Source organism: Camelina sativa, chromosome 12, assembly GCF_000633955.1.
Source record: "Camelina sativa cultivar DH55 chromosome 12, Cs, whole genome shotgun sequence".
NCBI lineage: Eukaryota > Viridiplantae > Streptophyta > Magnoliopsida > Brassicales > Brassicaceae > Camelina > Camelina sativa.
In genome coordinates, this window is record NC_025696.1 from 9410563 (window position 1) to 9428147 (window position 17585).

The window sequence follows — 17585 nt, forward strand, 5'->3', positions numbered from 1 at the left end:
ATTTAAAAAAAAAAACAAATCATAAGAAAAACAAATAATAAATAGTAGTAAAAAAGGGGAAATCCACGCGGAGAGAGGTTTGAAATGTCTTCGGTCCAATCCTCTGTCCTAATTTTCTCTTTTTAGGAATATCTGTTCTTTTAGATTTTTCTATATTCTTAATCAATTAATCAACAAATTCGTTTATGGCAATTACGTTTTTTATACGTTGAAGTAAATTTCACAGTAAATAAAGTAAAGGTTTTCTTTTTTTTTTTTGGGGGGCAAAGTAAATAAAGTATAGGTATGTAAATGATCCCATGAGTGAAACTGTAAATGAGGTTCATATGACTTTTTTTTTTTTTTTGTTTTTGATCAAATAGAGGTTCATATGACTTTTTTTTTTTTTTTGTTTTTGATCAAATAGAGGTTCATATGACTATAGTGGTTAATTACCTATGAATAATTTGCTGCAATTAACGTTTCGATAAGGGGGATAATTATAAATCAACTCTTTACAGTTTACAAAGGTTATTTTCTTCATATAAGTAAGTGGTCCTACTACATTTTATATAAAATTTTGATGGCAAAGAAAGTTTAAAAAGTATTAATTAAAAAAAAAACTGAGCGTTCGAATGGAATATTTATCAGACTAAATATATATATATATATTTGAGATAGCTTGATGTTGGACTTGGTCAGCAAAGACCTTATCATACTCTTGGTTTATTATAAATCATGACTGTTTTTTTCTTTTCTTTTCTTGGAACATATCATTATGTCTTTCATATACTATATTTAATATTAAAATAAAAACATACTATCATTCTGTATAAATAGTTTTTTCTAAATTAATGGCCATTTGTCTCAACTCTCAACTAAAATAAGAAATATTTTTGCGCACTTGAATTCAATATGTCTTTGTTACATACCTATATGACTATTTGAGATAACTGAATGTGACTTGGTCAGCCAAAACCTTATTATACTTTCTTGGTGTATTAATTAATCATCACATAGTTTTTTGTAAATGACTGAGTTTTTTTTCTGTATAATGAAATACTCATAATACAAATTTTGTTGCACAAATTAATCCCAATTGTCTCATACTATAATACTGATTTCACGATCTCATCAAGTTTAATATTACTTATTTACAAACAGTTGACAACTTGACAATAGCTTACATATATAAGTAAGTTTTTTTTTGTTTTGAACAAAACATATATAAGTAAGTAACTCCATTTCTTCTAATAAATATGAGAAAAACTACTAATGAGATCAATTTTACATCATATTTTAATTTTATTTTCCTGTTTGGCAAAGTGTTTAGGGTTTAGAATTAGAGAAGTACAATCTGAAAATATGTCATCCAATATTATTAAAGCGATAACTAAAATATTTTATGATAATAGTACATTTTCTTTTTAAAAAATGAGAATGTGTAGAAATATCATTTTTATTGTTAAAACTGATATATAAGTATATAACTATCATCCATAGAGCTTGTTTTTGCATTGCACATAAGTCATAATGCATATACTAATAAAAGCATCAAACCAAAACATAACATTGGGAATTTAATAATAGAGAATCTCAATCACATGTACATAGTCGTAGTTTTGAAAAGTTATACTACATCGAAAGGGACATTTGTTAAACCCTTGTTGTGTCTTGTCTAGTTATTTTAATTAACCACTAGTATATTTAAAATATGATTAACATGGTTATACAAGTAATGTATAGCTACATTAACAAAATTATGGAATGTTGAATTGGTCAGCCTTTGACCTTCACTACCACCACCCCACTTCTAGATTACACTCTGGCCCTATCTTTCCTTATATCAAAGACTTTTCTCTACATTTGAAAGTTTTGTCTCTCTTTAGAAGGGAATTACATATATTTTTTATATATAAAAAACAATTTATTTATGGTTCGTCATTTGGTCAAAATTTCAAACATTCAAATCCAAATACCTTATATATTCCAAACCACACTCATCAATTTCACCACAACCTTATAAACACTCTCATTCTCATTATACATACCATACTTCAATCTTATATTAACCCACTTCTTGATCATACTTTTAACACACATTATATTATCTTTCTCATCATAGTTTGGTTGCAATTTCAGACCAAAATCTTCTTATAGTGAACTCTTTGTTTAAGTATCTATCTAACTTATTTTTTAAAAAATTATTTTTAGAAACTCTATTTTGGGAATCATATACTCAAAATGGAAGGTAAAGATATGCTAAGTTGGGAACAAAAGACATTGCTAAGCGAACTTATTCTTGGACTTGATGCGGCCAAGAAGCTTCAGTCACGACTCGGAGAAGCTCCGGCTACGGCTGAGACGGACGAGATTCTGGTGAAGCAGATAGTTTCTACCTACGAGAGATCTCTTCTTCTGCTCAACTGGTCCTCCTCACCAACGACCGTACAACTTCTTCCGACGCCGGTTACTTTATCCCCGGCGAAAAATCCCGGCGGAGTTCCAGAATCACCGGCGTCGATTAACGGAAGTCCGAGAAGTGAAGAGTTCGTCGACGGAGGAGGTTCCAGCGAGAGTCATCATCGCCAAGATTACATTTTCAATTCAAAGAAAAGGTAATACAATAAATTTTTTTTTTTTCTCACAATTTCACCAAATTGAAATTATGTCAAAAATTCATAATATAAAAATCTTATCTTTATACTAATTTGGGTAATTTTTACAGGAAGATGTTACCAAAATGGTCAGAAAAAGTAAGAATAAGTCCAGAGAGAGGCTTAGAAGGACCTCAAGATGATGTCTATAGCTGGAGAAAATATGGTCAGAAAGACATTTTGGGCGCAAAATTCCCAAGGAGTTACTACAGATGCACTCATCGTAGCACACAGAACTGTTGGGCTACGAAGCAAGTCCAGAGATCGGACGGTGACGCGACTGTTTTCGAAGTCACGTACAGAGGAACACACACCTGTTCTCAGGCGGCGATCACACCACCACAAAAAGAAAACACCAGACTCAAACCAGCCATTACTACTACTACTACTACGACCCAAAAGCCAAAGGACCTTCTCCAGAGTCTTAAATCCAACTTAACCGTTCGAACCGACGGGCTTGACGTCGACGATGGTAAAGACGTTTTCTCGTTCCCTGATACGCCACCGTTTTATACTTACGGCGATTTCTCCCACGTGGAGAGTTCTCCTCCCATCTTCGACGTTGGTGATTGGTTCAATCCAACGGTCGATATTGACACAACCTTCCCCACTTTTTTAAATGAGTCCATCTATTATTAAAAAGTTAATACTTAATACTGTAAAAGACACTCTAGTCATCATCCATAGAGAAGAAGAAATCAGCGAGAGAATTAAGATAAAGTAGATAAACTTGTATCCATTTTTTTTTTTTTTTGGGTTAAAAAGTCATTAGAGCAATCTAACAATGCATAATAATAAAATGTTCAACAGGTTGAACATACAAGTTTTCAATCCTAAGAGAGTTTTTTATCTAGCTACTGGTAGTAGCTGCTGCAGACTTGTTGTAAGCTTCAAGTTCCTTTTTGTATGCTTCCATCAATTTTGCGGCTTTCCCGTTGTAAACTTGCTTCTCTTCTTCACTCAGTTCCTGCAAAGATATAATATGTATTCAGATATCTTGAATATTGTTATATAAAACAAATGTTTCTTTGAACTCGTAATTGTGATTTTGCTTACCTTCCATTTCACTGAAATCAGAGCGGTGATGGTAGAGTTACTTGTCCCGGGACGTTCTTCAGTCAGCTTCTTCCTCTCGTCCTTGCTGTAAAACATGTTTTGTTTTAGAAAGCTAGAAACTTGCATAATGACCAATTCAGAGATTAGGATTAACTTGAAGTAAAATTCATACCTGAAGAGAAAGTAAGAAGAAGCAGGCTTCTTGGGTTTGTTAGGATCAACATTTTCATTCTTCTTCTTCTTGGTCTCTTTCTCCTTCTGCAAGAAGCAATTATTACGATCCTGTTAGTCTCTGAAATGGTAATGGACTATTGTGAGTAAAGTGCAAGTGAGTTTTACCTTAATCAGATTATCAGTTTTCTCCTTCTTCTTTAGCAGTTGAAGAGCTTCTTGTTTGTGGAGTTTCAGGAGTTCCTCTTCTTCTTTCTTCTGGCTCAGTGCTTCTTCTTCCTTTGTCCTCTTGTATACCTCCATTTCTTGCAGGTACGTCTCCTTGTTCCTCTTTGCCACCTGTTAAATATTTACACTTTAGTTCATTCACTTCAAGATCTCTTAATGGCTATGAGTGCAAGCATGTGTATGGGAAACATACCTCTTCAAAGGGTGCCTTCTTTTTGTCTGACAAGTTCTTCCATNCTTCCACTCTTCTCCAGTTATCTTTGCAACCTATAAGCACCATTAAACGCAATAAGTTAGCTTCAGAATTGGACAAAAACTTGTCTGGAGAGGGACTAAAGTAATTAGATTTACCTCCACGACGCTCTTGTTTTCTTCACGTAAAGCAGCTCTCCTCTCGTTTGCATAAGCCAGGAAGGCAGATACAGGGTGTTTTGGCTTTCGAGGGTCCTTCTCCTTCCTGTAAAACCATAAATAGCTCTAGTCAGTTTACACCATTGATGATCAATTTGATATAGTCATTGAATTAGTAGTCATTAGGAGGTCTAGTTCTTACTTGTTCTTCTTCTTGTTGTCCTGTTCAGCTTCCTGGACAAAGTTGAGATACTGATCAAGCAATTCCATTGCATTTTTCTGCTTCTGGTCATCTACCAGAAGCTTCATGGCTTCCTTCTCGCGCTTCTCCTTAGCAACGACCTGGAGGTAAGCTTCCTTCTCAACCAAGTACCTCTCCTCGTAAGGCTTCTTATCTTCAGCACTAAGAGACTTCCATTTAGCACCAATGATGTTGGAAGTCTCCTTGAAGTCAGCCTCAGGGTGTTCCTTCTTGATTTCAGCCCACTGTTCTTTACACCACAATACGTATGATGATGATGGTCGCTTTGTCTCAGGACAATCCTTCTTCTTCTTCTTATTCGCCTTTTCTTGCTCCGCCTGTGTGAGAGATGTTTGACCACAAGCGAAAGTCTGAAGAACAAAAAACACACAACAACACTCTCAAATCAGCTATCCAGAAACCATTGAACCAATGAATCGACTCATCTCAAATCTATGACGAAACTTTTAACAATCCAAAATCACAAATGATCGATTTACACAAGCGGAATCAGCATATTAACCAGATATATTCCAACCTAATCTAAGAACTCAAACAGATCAAAATCCAAAATCCAGATCTAGAAATGTACAATCATGCCAAAACCTAACCGAATTCGAATCTAATCACAAAACCTAGCCAAAATCGAGAACCAAAAGCTATAGATCTGGAGATTATACCATGTTAGGTTTGAACTCCTTCATCTTCTGGAGTTTCTTCAACTCCAACTTAAGCTTCTCCTGCTCAGCGTCTCTGGTCTCAAGCTCCTCCTCCTTCTTTCTCAGGATCTCGTCTTTCTCCTTAAGCAACTCCTCCGTCTTATCTTTCTCGATCTTCATTTTCTCCATCATCGCCTGCATCTCCATCAGCTCTTGCTCGAACGACTTCGCTGGTTTCCCCTTGGCGGAGACTGGCGCTGGTGGCGTCTCCACGATCTCGTTCTTTTGCTTCAACGCCTTTCTACTGTTTCTCGGTTTCTTCGTCGGAGCTGGATCTGCGGTTGAAGCCATTTCAAAGTCGGAGAAAAAAAAAGCAATAGAGAGAGAAGAAGAAGATTTCGAAAATTAGGGATTGTGTGATTTTAGGTGGAGCCTCTGTAAAATATCTTTGGGAGGTTATAAAGAAAGAAACGCACAACGGTCATATAATTCAAAATTCAAAAAAAATTATTTTCGTGGATTTGATACTTGTTTGGCGTCCGAGGTCAGATTTGTTAACATTTTTTGAATTTTGAACAGTTGGAAGAATATTTTTTTATTATCCTCTTTTTTTTTTTAAGGAAATATTATTTAATTTTGAAGAATGAAAACTTTATCACTTTATTGATATACTCAAATCAAGTTGTATGGTGGGTGTGGTGTATCAATGACAACTAAACCGAGTTCAAACCGGACAATTTGGTTATTGTAAACAGAAAAAAAATATTGATTTCACAAAACCGGCTAGCTTTTAATAACAAATATCAATTTTGCTTACACAATTTTACATTTTGTTCCAATTCACACAAATTTGCACTGTATTAGTCTATTTAACCCGAGAGAACCGGTTTTCAATTTCTTCCGGGTTGATCCATTAGCAATGTGTTGGTCCGGTTCAGCCATTTACTATGGTTTCCAATATAACATCATTTAAGTAATCAAACGGACCAGGCAAGCACCAATGTAGACAATCGTTCTGTACCTTTGCGTTTTTGTCTTTATCAAACGGTCTGAACTGTCGGTACGCACCCGGATGACCATCCGGTCGGGTCAACAACATCCCGGTGAAATCCAAAAGCTTTAGATTTCCATAACCCTGACCCGTCTTCTCTCTAACCGCCCTCTTGAACTGACCAATCTCAATATCTTTTAGTATCTTATGTACATTTTTAATCTCAACTTCATCATCACTCGCCGGCTCTGTTTGCTTACATGTCCCGCCGCTATGCCATTCCCCGTTCTGGAAATGATCAGGAGTCGAAGTCCGGAAAAAGATCGTGCCTTTAGAGTTACCTTCCCCAGCTAAGAAGTCCATGACGTTCCTCAGCGTTGCGTTATAAGCATAGTCGAATCCTAACTCTTCCAAGTGAGGTTTCTCCTGACAGTTATGGCAACCGACTGGTTTTGCATTTTCGTGGTAAATCGCGGATTTAAGAAACCATTTACCCGTTGAGATAATGGCATAGTCTAGGCTAGGCATGAGACTGGTCCATGTCTCATCGAGTTTATCAAGATGTAGCTGAACTAAAGCGGTTGAGACACCGTTTGAGTCTTCGAAAATAGCGGCTTGAACTAGAAATGGAGACCAAATGTTGGATATAGTAAGGTTATGTAGAGGGAAATGCCAACGTTTGGATTTGTACTCCTTGTCATGGTACACTTCAACCGGTACTTCAACCTTTGAGAGACCCAAAAATAAAACAGATTTAACGAACTTGGCAAGTGAAAACTATGAAGTCACAAAGAGAATTTAATAGTAAGTAGAAGCATCACAAAGAGAATTTAGTAGTAAGCAGCATTATTATACCGTGGAGAGCATACAAAGTAGAGATTCAACGTGGTTACGTGATATGGAGTCACCAATAAATGCCCAAGATTTATGTCTCATAAGTTGAAGAAATCTTAGAGGGTCAAAACGTGGTAACAAACAGTCATGAGGCTTCCATTTCCAGTAGAGAAAATCTGAGTCAGGCCGGCCATTGGTGATACAGTCTTGGTGACCGTCGATGAGCGAACCGCATGAGTTGTTTGTGTAGATTGGTCCTAATGAGTCTGGGATCCATTTCCCGGCGAAAAGATTACACTTCTCTACTTCAATATCTGATTCCATAAACAGTAACAAAATAAACCAAAACCTCTTTGATCAGCCACAATGTGATATCAACTTTGAATCAAAAATGTTGTAACACTAATCAAGATCAATTCTATCAGAAACCAGTCACTGAATATTGCAGCTAACTGAGCTCACTCTATCAAAGAACCTTTAGAATCATAACTGTCAAAAACATAGCCAAACAAGATGAAAATGTGTAATTAAGAGGCAAATGTTACAAATCATCACAACCAGTTTTAAAATGTTAACAAGATCCATGAATCATCACTTACTTTTACTTAAAATTTCTGTAAACCGCAATTCATAAAACCCTTAAATAAAAGTCTAGATCTTGCAGATCCAAAACCCCTAGATCTCATAATTATGCTCATTATTAAACAAAGGTTTAGACACAAAGAGTCAAACACACAATGAACAATTCACATAAAAGTCAAATACTTTTGCTTTCTAACTACTAACTGATCTTACCCTGAGGAATTAGATCTTCGTTTTCCGGCACGAGAACATCCGGCGGCAGTAACCGAGCTTCGAATTTTCCAGTGACCGACGCAAAGATCGGAGAAAACTCACTGGAGTGTAGAATGAAGAGACGGAAAGCGAAAAAAGTTATGAGAATAGCGGAGATGAGCTTGATGAGAAGCACATTCTTATGATTCATGGAGACTGATCTCCACTTGAGCTTCATCTGAAGTAAAAATAAGATATTGTTTTTGGTAATGTGTGTTATGTTTATTCGACCGACCAAAGCTCAAGAAGCTCTATGGACTTTTCTTTATTTTATGATATAAAACATTCGAACATTTCTAAAAAAGAGCCATATAGTCAAATAATGTATAAATACGTATTAATCTATTTTTCTGATTATATCACTTGAGTTATGATAGAATGTTCGATTCAATCTCAACAAAAGCTATTTTTGTTACTACAAAAAAAAAAAAATTATACATCAAACAAAAACTCTTTACAAACTAGTAACACCACGAGTACATAGCTATCAATCTGAAAACTGTGCTCATAGTATTTGATAAATACAAAAAAGAATTCTAGATAGTCAGTTGTAAATTAAACTAATTAATAAGATTGTAAGTGTTTTAAAGATTAATTAATGGCATAATTTTGATTATGAATAGTTGTTGTTATACATCTTTTTCCAAATTAAATTTTTCGTTGGACATTAATGATCAATATATAAATACGTTTGATATGTATATAAAAGGATCACCTATAAACTTTTGTCCTTGTATTTCTCTCTCTTCTTATGCAAAGTTGAAGGAGACAAATAATTTGTGTAATTAACACCCGAAAGAGTAGAAAAGAAGGAAAGGCCAAAAAGCTTTAGTTTTGATAATTAGTGTCCAAGTGATGAAGGGGTTTGGGCCTCTTGGCTTAATGATTGGTTAGGACTTAGGAGTTAGGTAACATCAACAACAAAAACAACAACAACAACAACAAATCAATCGTCTGAAACTGTTCCACTTGTTTAACTAGAGATTTACAAAGAGAAGTATGAGAATCTAAAGAGAGAGAGCAGATGACATGAAAGCCAAATTCAAAGTTAAAACGCACGACTTCACTGTAGATGAGTTGGGGAAGAAGTTGAGAGAAGCATTTGTAGGAAGGAAGAGATTGAAATGTGCCATAAGAAGTGTGAGTGAAATGCAGAAGCAGCTCGAGACCGTCGAAAAGAATAAGACTTAAATGTCATTTGAAGAAACAAACAGAGATAAACAATGTGGCTTCGGGTCGGGTAATGCAAGAGTTGCAGAGAAACTTGAAGTGAATAAGAGTGTATCCGGAAACCACAAAAAAAAAAAAACAAACTCTCTTTCTTCTTACATACTAACATGAGTGTATATCATTAATCTGAAAACTGTGCTCATAGTATATTTGATAAATACAAAAAAAGAATTAGTATTTAGATAGATAGTTGTTAATTAAACAAATTAATTAAGGTTGTAAATACTTTAACGATCAATTAATTAAGGTTGTGCATCTTTTTCCATAACTTAAAAAAGAAGTTTTTTGTTATACATTTATGATCAATATCTAAAAAATTTACACTATATATATATATATTTGATATTCACATTTATTGTATACAAAAATTCTACAATTGGATTCTATTAAAACAACTAAAATCCTACAAATATTATATTGCATTTGTTTTGGTTGTAAATATAAAATAGTACATAATGTATACGTTAAAATTATAGAAATAAATATATTTTAAATATATTTAATTCCATTAATTAGTTAAATATATATAATTACATAACATAAACTCATATATATGGAATAAAAAGAAATAAAAGTTATATGTTGCAAGTCGCAACCACTACCCACATAAGAACATTCTCTTTATCTCAAGTGATTATGAGTTTAGGCCTTTATTGAAAGCGTTCTTGCCAACGGCTTTAAATTTTTTTTAGCATACATGAGTACCATGAGAATTATGGGCTCTTCATATCCTACGCACACTATACATGGGTCTCGGAATCAATGCAATTTGATGATAGAGTTATGTTGTAACTCATTCAATAATTTGCAGTTCAGCAGGAACAATGTAATGTGAAGAAGGTAGTTTGCTATCTATCACCTATTGAAGTTCAACCTAATATTTTGTCAAGTTTTTAAATAATTTTGTTCTTATTTTTATGTAGTCTCTCTCTATCATGAAGATAGTTGCATTAATTGTGATGAACGAGTTGCAAAAGATGAGTTCAACAAAATCTATTGAATAACATGTAACTCATTCATCTACAAAATAGGAGATGAAAGAGTTAAAGAGTTAAACAAAATTTATATATAATTTTTTCATTACTCATTTTTTGAATAAATAGATTGAATAATTTTTTCAACTTACTCATCTCAAATGGTAAAAAATTGGATGAGTGGTCATTCAACCCTTTCAATCTTTTAATTTAAGTCATCAATTTGCACCATTATAGGGGTTTTGTTGTTTTGTTAATGCAATGTAAACGTTTTTAATTTCTTTATTACAAAATTCCAACAATTTGCAGTTTTGTCGAATATGGCCAAATTAATATTTTGTTTCATGGGTAGTGATAAAGTAAATGGAAACTACCAAATAAGTTGAACAAAATTGGTTGAATAGCGTTCAACTAATTCATCTTCAAAATATGAGATATATGAAAAAAAAATAAACAAAATTCATTTTATAATTTGTTTAATTTTCCAACTTTTGTGGTTAAATAGATTAAATAATTTTCCAATTTATTCATCTCAAATGGTTAAAAATTGGATGAATAGCCATTCAACCCTTTCAACCTTTTAATTTAATCACCATTAGAGGTTTTTTGTTGTTTTCTAAAAGCAATGTAACGTTTTTTATTTATTTATCACAAAATTCCAACAATTTGCAGTTTTTCTTTCTAATTGGTTTAGCAAAATAATGTTGGATCTGAATTAATTAATATTTTTTTGTGTGGTTAGTGATAAAATAAATGGGAACTACTAAATAAGAGTGATGTGGGAGTATGGAAGTAATAAGATTATTTTATCTATATAAACTAGATATTTCATTTAAATATGATGAAGCAATTGTAGAGATGAATGAACTAGATGATGAGTAAGGGACAATTTGAATTAACTTTTCTTAATCTACTATCATATTTGTAAAGAAATATTTTAAAACATGTTGGTAAAAGTCTCGCTTTCTTAATTTTTTTTAAAAAAAATTAATATCTTAAAATATACTTACTTATTGATGGCAGTTATTGAATTCGTTGATCTATACTGGGATCTCTACAGCTGTCCACTTAACGGTCTTCGAGCAGACGGTTTCGAGTTGGAATTTTCAGAAACGAGGCATGCTTATTACGATAAAGATTTTAGGAGAAACCCAATTCAGTAGTTTGACAATTATTATTAGAAATACACTTGATTTAAAGTGCAATATGTCATAACCACTACCCGCATAAGAACATTCTCTTTTCTCAAATGATTATGAATTTAGGTTTTCATTTAAAGTGTTCTCCACCAATATATTGACCATAATAAAAATATATATATATATATATTTAAAACATGGAAAGATAAAATTGTAAGAAATATTAATAAAGAGACAATGATGAATAGAAGTGACCGAGAAAAACATGAGTGGAGATGTTTTAAGAAGATAGAGGTCAAATGCACATAACATGTACATGTTTCAAAATGGAAGTCATAATCATAATCAATATTGATTTAGGAAATTTTTATGTTACAATTATGTTAAAAACAATAGTTTTAATTATTGTAGTTATATAAAAAAAAAAATTATTGTAGTTATAAAATATCAGTAATTCATATTATCAACTAATTTTATAAATTCTTAACTTAGAGGTATTTTGTTGTTTTGTTAAAGCAATGTCTCGTTTTTTTATTTCTTTACCACAAAATTCCAATAATTTGCAGTTTTTCTTTCCAATTGATTTTATCAAAAAAAATCTCGGATCTTGACTAATTATTATTTGTGTGGTAGCACAACTAACATGTAAAAATAAAAAAGTGGGCAAGAATGTGATGGATAATCATTTACAAAATGTGATGACTTGAAACACGTTATACTAGTTTGATAAATAGAAGAAGAAAAAAAACAATTAGTGTCTAGATAGTTAGTTGTTAATCAAACATATTACTAAGATTGCAAGTGTGTTAATGATTAACTAATGTCATAGTTTTGATTCTGAATAGTTGTTGTTATACATTTTTTTCAAAATAAAGAAGATTTATGTTAAACATTTATGATCAATATATTATATATCATACTATAAAGGTATAAATACGTTTGATATGTATATAAACTAAAAAGGATCATGACCTACAATTAGGAATTGCATATAAACTTTTGTCTTTTATCTCTCGAAACCGTCGATAAAGGATGACTTAAGGTCGCAAGAGTTGTGTCCAAACGATGGCACTAAGGTTATTTGACTGATTTTGATATGTGTCTATACTACTAAGGTTATTAAAATTAAAATTTAGTTTTAGGTATGTAATAAAAAATTTGTGTGGTAGGTGAATATGGGGATGGGTCCGCTTGGCTAATGAGTGGTGAAGATTACTCTAAGTATGATTTTAGTGGATAAGTACTAATTAATTACACACTCTAATTAACACTCGTTTATCATTTTCCCGCTCTGTGGTTATCTAAGACTCCTCCACCACTAATACTGACTGATACGATTCCATCTCTGTCGCTTCGTCTCTCTATCATCGACGCCGAGCTCTCCTCTCTTTGTAACTGAGAAAAAGATCGACACTTTTTCTCTTCCGAGTAAGCTTTTCTCTGGAAAGATCCCTTTTTTCCTCTGTTTTATTTCGTTTCCGGTATGGGTTTAGGACAAAATGGTAGGAATCCGCTTTAGGAAGACCAAATCTTGTGAGCTGTCTCTACCATCTTTAGTTTGGTCAACAAAAGATCTGAGCTTTAGGGTTTTGTAGATAGATGTAGAGCAGCGTCTTTAAATTTCCAGACTTTTTTTTTGTTGATGTGATTTGTGTCTTTGTGTTGATCTAGGTTACGCTTGAAGTGGTGAAAGACAACAATGTCTAGTCGTTGGGACAAATCGGAGAAGAGGTGCAACAAATCTTCCGAAACTGTTCCAATTGCTGAGTACAATATTCTGAAAGACAAGTATGAGAGTCTGGTGATAGAGAACGAGAATCTCATCCAAACGCTTGAGCTTCTAGAGAAAACGCATGGTTTGACTGTTGATGAAATTGTGGAAAAGCAAGGACAAGAATTGGAGAGGAAGGAGGAGATTGCAAAGTTGAGCAACAAGTATGGTGAAATGCAGAAGAAGCTTGAGACCTTCGAAAAGGATCTCGAATTCATAATGTCTGTTGATAATGATATCACTGAGATGATGGGTGGTGGTGAGGCTTCAGGTAGTGCAAGACCTGCAAAGAAACCTAAGGTGGATACAAAAGAAGGTGATTCAAATGTTCTTCTTTTTATATGTTGTGTGTCACTGACTGATTGTGTTTTTTAGCTTTAGACAAACTAAACCATGTTCTTTGACCAAATCTCTATGCAGATGTGATAATGCTTAGTGATGATGAAGAAGGAAATCAAAGAGAAACCAAAGGAAGGCACCGTAACTCATCGCATCAGGACCCTTTCATATCCATGTGATCAAGATCTGGAATCAATTTAGGAGTTGGAGAAGGACAGTGTTAATTCGGAAGTGTTGAAACTCATGGAAACTTCTCTTGTTGCTTTTATTTCTACATATATGACTGTGAATATCCCCTGCATGTTCTTGTTATTGGCTCCGAGTTTGGAGATTAAGACATTAACTTTTCTTTTGTATGGTAAGTGAATTTAGCCTGACATAAGGGAAAAATTGAAGCAGCTTCCATCCTATCTTAGATCTACTTCAAGATTAGTTTCATAAACAGTTAAAATAAGAATTAAGTGACAAGCTTGTTCATTAGATTTGATTGAATCTGTTAAGCTGTGGTGTTCCTTAATGACAGTGAGCTTAACGTCAAAGTTAGTTTTATTAAGCTGTGTTTCCTTAATGACTGTTAGTTGGTTATGTGCTGGTCACAAGCTCTAGAGTTTTGAACTAGTGGTAATATTTTTATCTTACAATAGACAGACTTGTGTACTCTAATTACCTAGATGGCCATACTTTTTTGGGAGATTTGGTATAGAAGCTTCTTTTCCTTACCTTAGCTTCTCTTTCAGTCTATGGTTATAGCATCTCCTGTACTATTGCTTTCATGTGCCATTATGTTATCAAATATTATGTTGATTGAGATGTTTATATGTGTATGCAGCACTTAAAGCTCTTGTAAAATTTTCCTGCAGCTGTTGCTTGCCCCTGTGTTTTGTTATATTTTGGTATGCAGTTTTCTTGACCTTCCAAACATGTCAGCGTCTATAAATAGCACTGATCTGTGCAATAGACTTCGAGCATTCTTTGTTGCATGTCCGCCCTCTGGCCCTTCATCACCAACAGTTGCAGAGCTTGTGATTGCAACTGCGGACTTTTAACGTGATCTTTCCAACTGGGACATTAGGTAAGTTGTTGAGATGATTTGATTTGTTGAGTTTCTGTTATCTGGCATCATATTTCAATTTTACAGTCCTATCCAAGGTATACCTAAGCTTGGTGTGTAGTGTAGACATCTGATATACCATAGTAAGTGGAAAATTCTTCCAAAAGCCATTTCCATGAACCATATAACAACAAGTTTCTTTGTTGAAACCGCTGCAGTTTCAAGGCCACTTCCAGGACTAGGTCATATGCGACTGTTTCCGCAACAGAACCACACTAAAGGAAGATGGAAAAGAAAATCAATACACTAAATCAAATGAACACCAATACAATGAGTTTTATCTGTGTTATTGAGATAAAAATAACTGAAGATATATGTCTTCATTTAAAAAAATAACTGAAGGCTACTGTTGTCCAAACTATGCAACATCAAGTAAATAAATGTTCAACCAAAATATTCTTTGCTGACCAACCCCAGTCAAGTGTTAGTTGGTTATGTGCTGGTCAGAAGCTCTAGAGTTTTGACCTAGTGGTAATATTTTCATCTTATTAGCTAGATGGCCAAACCTTTATTTAGAGATTTAGTAGAAGCTTTTTTTCCTTACCTTCTCTTTCAATCTATGGTTATAGCATCCCCCGTAAAAGAATAACACTTAAAGGTCGCTTGAAGAAAGAGAGATGAAACAATGTGGCTTCGGGTACTACAAAAGTTGCAAGAAACCTTAAGTGAACAAGAGTGTATCAAACGATGGTATACTAAAAGGTTACTTCACATAATTTTTTTGATAGTCTATACTAATTTTGCGTTTTCCATACTAAATATGTTCTTTGACCAAATCTCTTTTCAGATTAAAATTTAGTAAATATATTTATGTAATTAAAGATTTATGGAATATTAGGTATGTAATAAAAAAATTGTGGTAGGTGGTTATGGGGATGGGTCCGCTTGGCTGATTAGTTACTCTAAATATGATTATAGTGGATATAATACTCTAATTAAGACTCGTTTCGCATTTTCCCGCTCTTGTGTTATATAGGACTCAATTCCATCTCTGTCGCTTAGTCTCTCTATCATCGACGCCGAGCTCTCCTCTCTTTGTAACTGAGAAAAAGATCGACACTTTTCCCCTTCCGAGTAAGCTTTTCTCTGGAAAGATCCTTTTTTTTTTTCTCTGTTTTATAATTGTTTCCGGTATGGGTTTAGGAAGAACAAATCTTGTGAGCTGTCTTTACCATTTTAGTTTGGTCAACAAAAGATCTGATCTTTAGGGTTTTGTAGATAGAGATAGATGTAGAGCGTCGTCTTTAAATTTGCAGACTTTTTGTTGTTGTTGTTGTTGTTGTGATTTGTGTCTTTGTTTTGAATCTAGCTTGAAGTGATTGAAGACAACAATGTCTAGTCGTTGGAACCAATCGGAGAAGAGGTGGGACAAAGCGCCCGAAACTGTTTCAATTGCTGAGTACAATATTCTGAAAGACAAGAATGAGCGTCTGGTGTTAGAGAACAAGCATCTTATCCAAACGATTGAGTTTCTACAGAGAACGCAAGGACGAGCATTGGTGAGGAAGGAAGAGATTGCAAAGGTGGCCAACAAGTTTGGTGAAATGCAGAAGATGTTGCTACAGACCTTCGAAAAGGATATCAAATTCATCATGTCTGCTGATGATGATATCACTGAGATGAACGGTGGTGGTGAGGCTTCATGTAGTACAAGACCTGCAAAGAAACCTAGGGTGGACTCAAAAGAAGGTGATTCAATTGTTTTTTCTTTTTATATGTTGTGTGTCGTCACTGACTGATTATGTTTTTAGCTTTAGACATACTAAACCATGTTGTTCTTTGACCAAAATCTCTACGCAGATGTGATAATGCTGCTTAGTGACGATGAGGAAGGAAATCAAAGAGCAAGCAATGGAAGGCACAGTAACTCATCGCATCAGGACCCTTTCATATCTATGTAGATGTGATCAAGATCTGGAGGAGTTGGAGAAGGACAGTGTTCGGAAGTGTTGAAACTGAAAACTTCAAATCTTTTTTTAAGTTGGTACTTGTTGCTTTTATTTCTACATATATGAATATCCCCTGCATGTTCTTGTTATTGTCTCGGAGTTTGGAGATTTAAGACATTATTTTTCTTTGTGTGGTAAAGTGAATTTAGCCTGACATAAGGCAGTAATTGAAGCAGCTTCCATCCTATGCTATTATCTACTTCAAGATTAGTTTCATAAACAGTTAAAATAAGAATTAAGTGACAAGCTTGTTCATTAGATTTGATTGAATCTGTTAAGCTGTGTTCCTTAATGACATCTGAAGATGAGCAGTAAGAGAATCCGAACACCAAAGAAAGCAGAGAAAAAAAAAGATGATCTCTTTAGAAATGGAGTCGATCACTCAGACAAGTTAGCGATGGAGAATCAAAGAGTAGCCAAAATAAGATGGTATAACAAACGTAGAAACGTGAACATGTTAATATTCAACACACAAGACAACAATGGGGGAACGTGACATGACCTAACTTTTGAGCCCTGAGGCATTACAATAAATCAACTATGTGATTACAACTCAAAAGATACAAGAAAATGGGAACAAAATAAGGTTATGAAGGTTTCTTTGTAGCTGAAGCTGCTCCCTCAGAGACATCATGGTCTTGACCCGGTATGGAGAAATTCTTAACTTTCTGTAACATTCATTGACATCAAATACAGAAAGCCAAAAAAGAAAACGTTAATGGAAAGCAGAAAGATTTCGATAGTGTACACTCAAAACGAGATGAAGTTAAAACCCTCAAGAAACAAAGAGGAGAAAACCATAGAACAAGATCATGAAATGAAAGACAAAACTGACTCCTCCTACAATTGTCAGATAATATTCAGCTTCATCATTCTCTAACGGCTTCCTCGAGAAACATCTTTCATTTCTTAAAAAAATCATCTCATTGCATTGCTCCAGAGAAAGAGTACTAAAGCTAATCACTCACTCAGAGACTGTAACAAATCAAATAACTGAAAAAACAAACAACACACATGTTTCTTCCTTTAAGTCTTTAACTATAAAGCATGTTTACTAGTTCCCCCCCCTTC

The 17585-nt window shown here is 34.0% G+C and overlaps 4 protein-coding genes across 4 annotated transcripts; 2 read left to right on the forward strand and 2 right to left on the reverse strand.

The window, feature by feature from the left end:
• Positions 1984-3459, forward strand: LOC104731087 (probable WRKY transcription factor 53). The gene is made up of 2 exons (XM_010450353.1): positions 1984-2597; positions 2708-3459. Exons 1-2 carry the CDS (start codon positions 2224-2226, stop codon positions 3273-3275), a joined length of 942 nt encoding a protein of 313 aa, XP_010448655.1. The 5' UTR covers positions 1984-2223; the 3' UTR covers positions 3276-3459.
• LOC104731086 (high mobility group B protein 6) lies at positions 3353-5793 on the reverse strand. Its single transcript, XM_010450352.2, is given in 9 exon segments — positions 3353-3603; positions 3693-3777; positions 3865-3950; positions 4032-4202; positions 4285-4326; positions 4329-4358; positions 4443-4548; positions 4645-5054; positions 5364-5793. Coding segments are annotated over 9 exon segments (1377 nt in total). The 5' UTR covers positions 5694-5793; the 3' UTR covers positions 3353-3486.
• On the reverse strand, positions 6127-8261 carry LOC104731088 (protein trichome birefringence-like 24). The gene is made up of 3 exons (XM_010450354.1): positions 7963-8261; positions 7189-7481; positions 6127-7059 (listed from the first exon to the last, which is right to left on the reverse strand). The coding sequence occupies exons 1-3, from the start codon at positions 8177-8179 to the stop codon at positions 6277-6279; spliced, it is 1293 nt and encodes a 430-aa protein (XP_010448656.1). The 5' UTR covers positions 8180-8261; the 3' UTR covers positions 6127-6276.
• On the forward strand, positions 12628-13816 carry LOC104731090. The gene is made up of 3 exons (XM_010450355.1): positions 12628-12772; positions 13016-13431; positions 13536-13816. Exons 2-3 carry the CDS (start codon positions 13044-13046, stop codon positions 13631-13633), a joined length of 486 nt encoding a protein of 161 aa, XP_010448657.1. The 5' UTR covers positions 12628-12772; positions 13016-13043; the 3' UTR covers positions 13634-13816.

Bases quoted from the DNA above. Each gene is read 5' to 3' on its own strand.
- LOC104731088 (XM_010450354.1), bottom strand. From the start codon at position 8,179: ATGAAGCTCAAGTGGAGATCAGTCTCCATGAATCATAAGAATGTGCTT. The intron at 7,482-7,962 runs GTAAGATCAGTT...TTATGGAATCAG, and splicing joins CGAAGATCTAATTCCTCAGG to ATATTGAAGTAGAGAAGTGT. The intron at 7,060-7,188 runs GTATAATAATGC...GGTCTCTCAAAG, and splicing joins TACTTTGTATGCTCTCCACG to GTTGAAGTACCGGTTGAAGT.
- LOC104731087 (XM_010450353.1), top strand. From the start codon at position 2,224: ATGGAAGGTAAAGATATGCTAAGTTGGGAACAAAAGACATTGCTAAGC. The intron at 2,598-2,707 runs GTAATACAATAA...TAATTTTTACAG, and splicing joins ATTTTCAATTCAAAGAAAAG to GAAGATGTTACCAAAATGGT.
- LOC104731090 (XM_010450355.1), top strand. From the start codon at position 13,044: ATGTCTAGTCGTTGGGACAAATCGGAGAAGAGGTGCAACAAATCTTCC. The intron at 13,432-13,535 runs GTGATTCAAATG...ATCTCTATGCAG, and splicing joins TAAGGTGGATACAAAAGAAG to ATGTGATAATGCTTAGTGAT.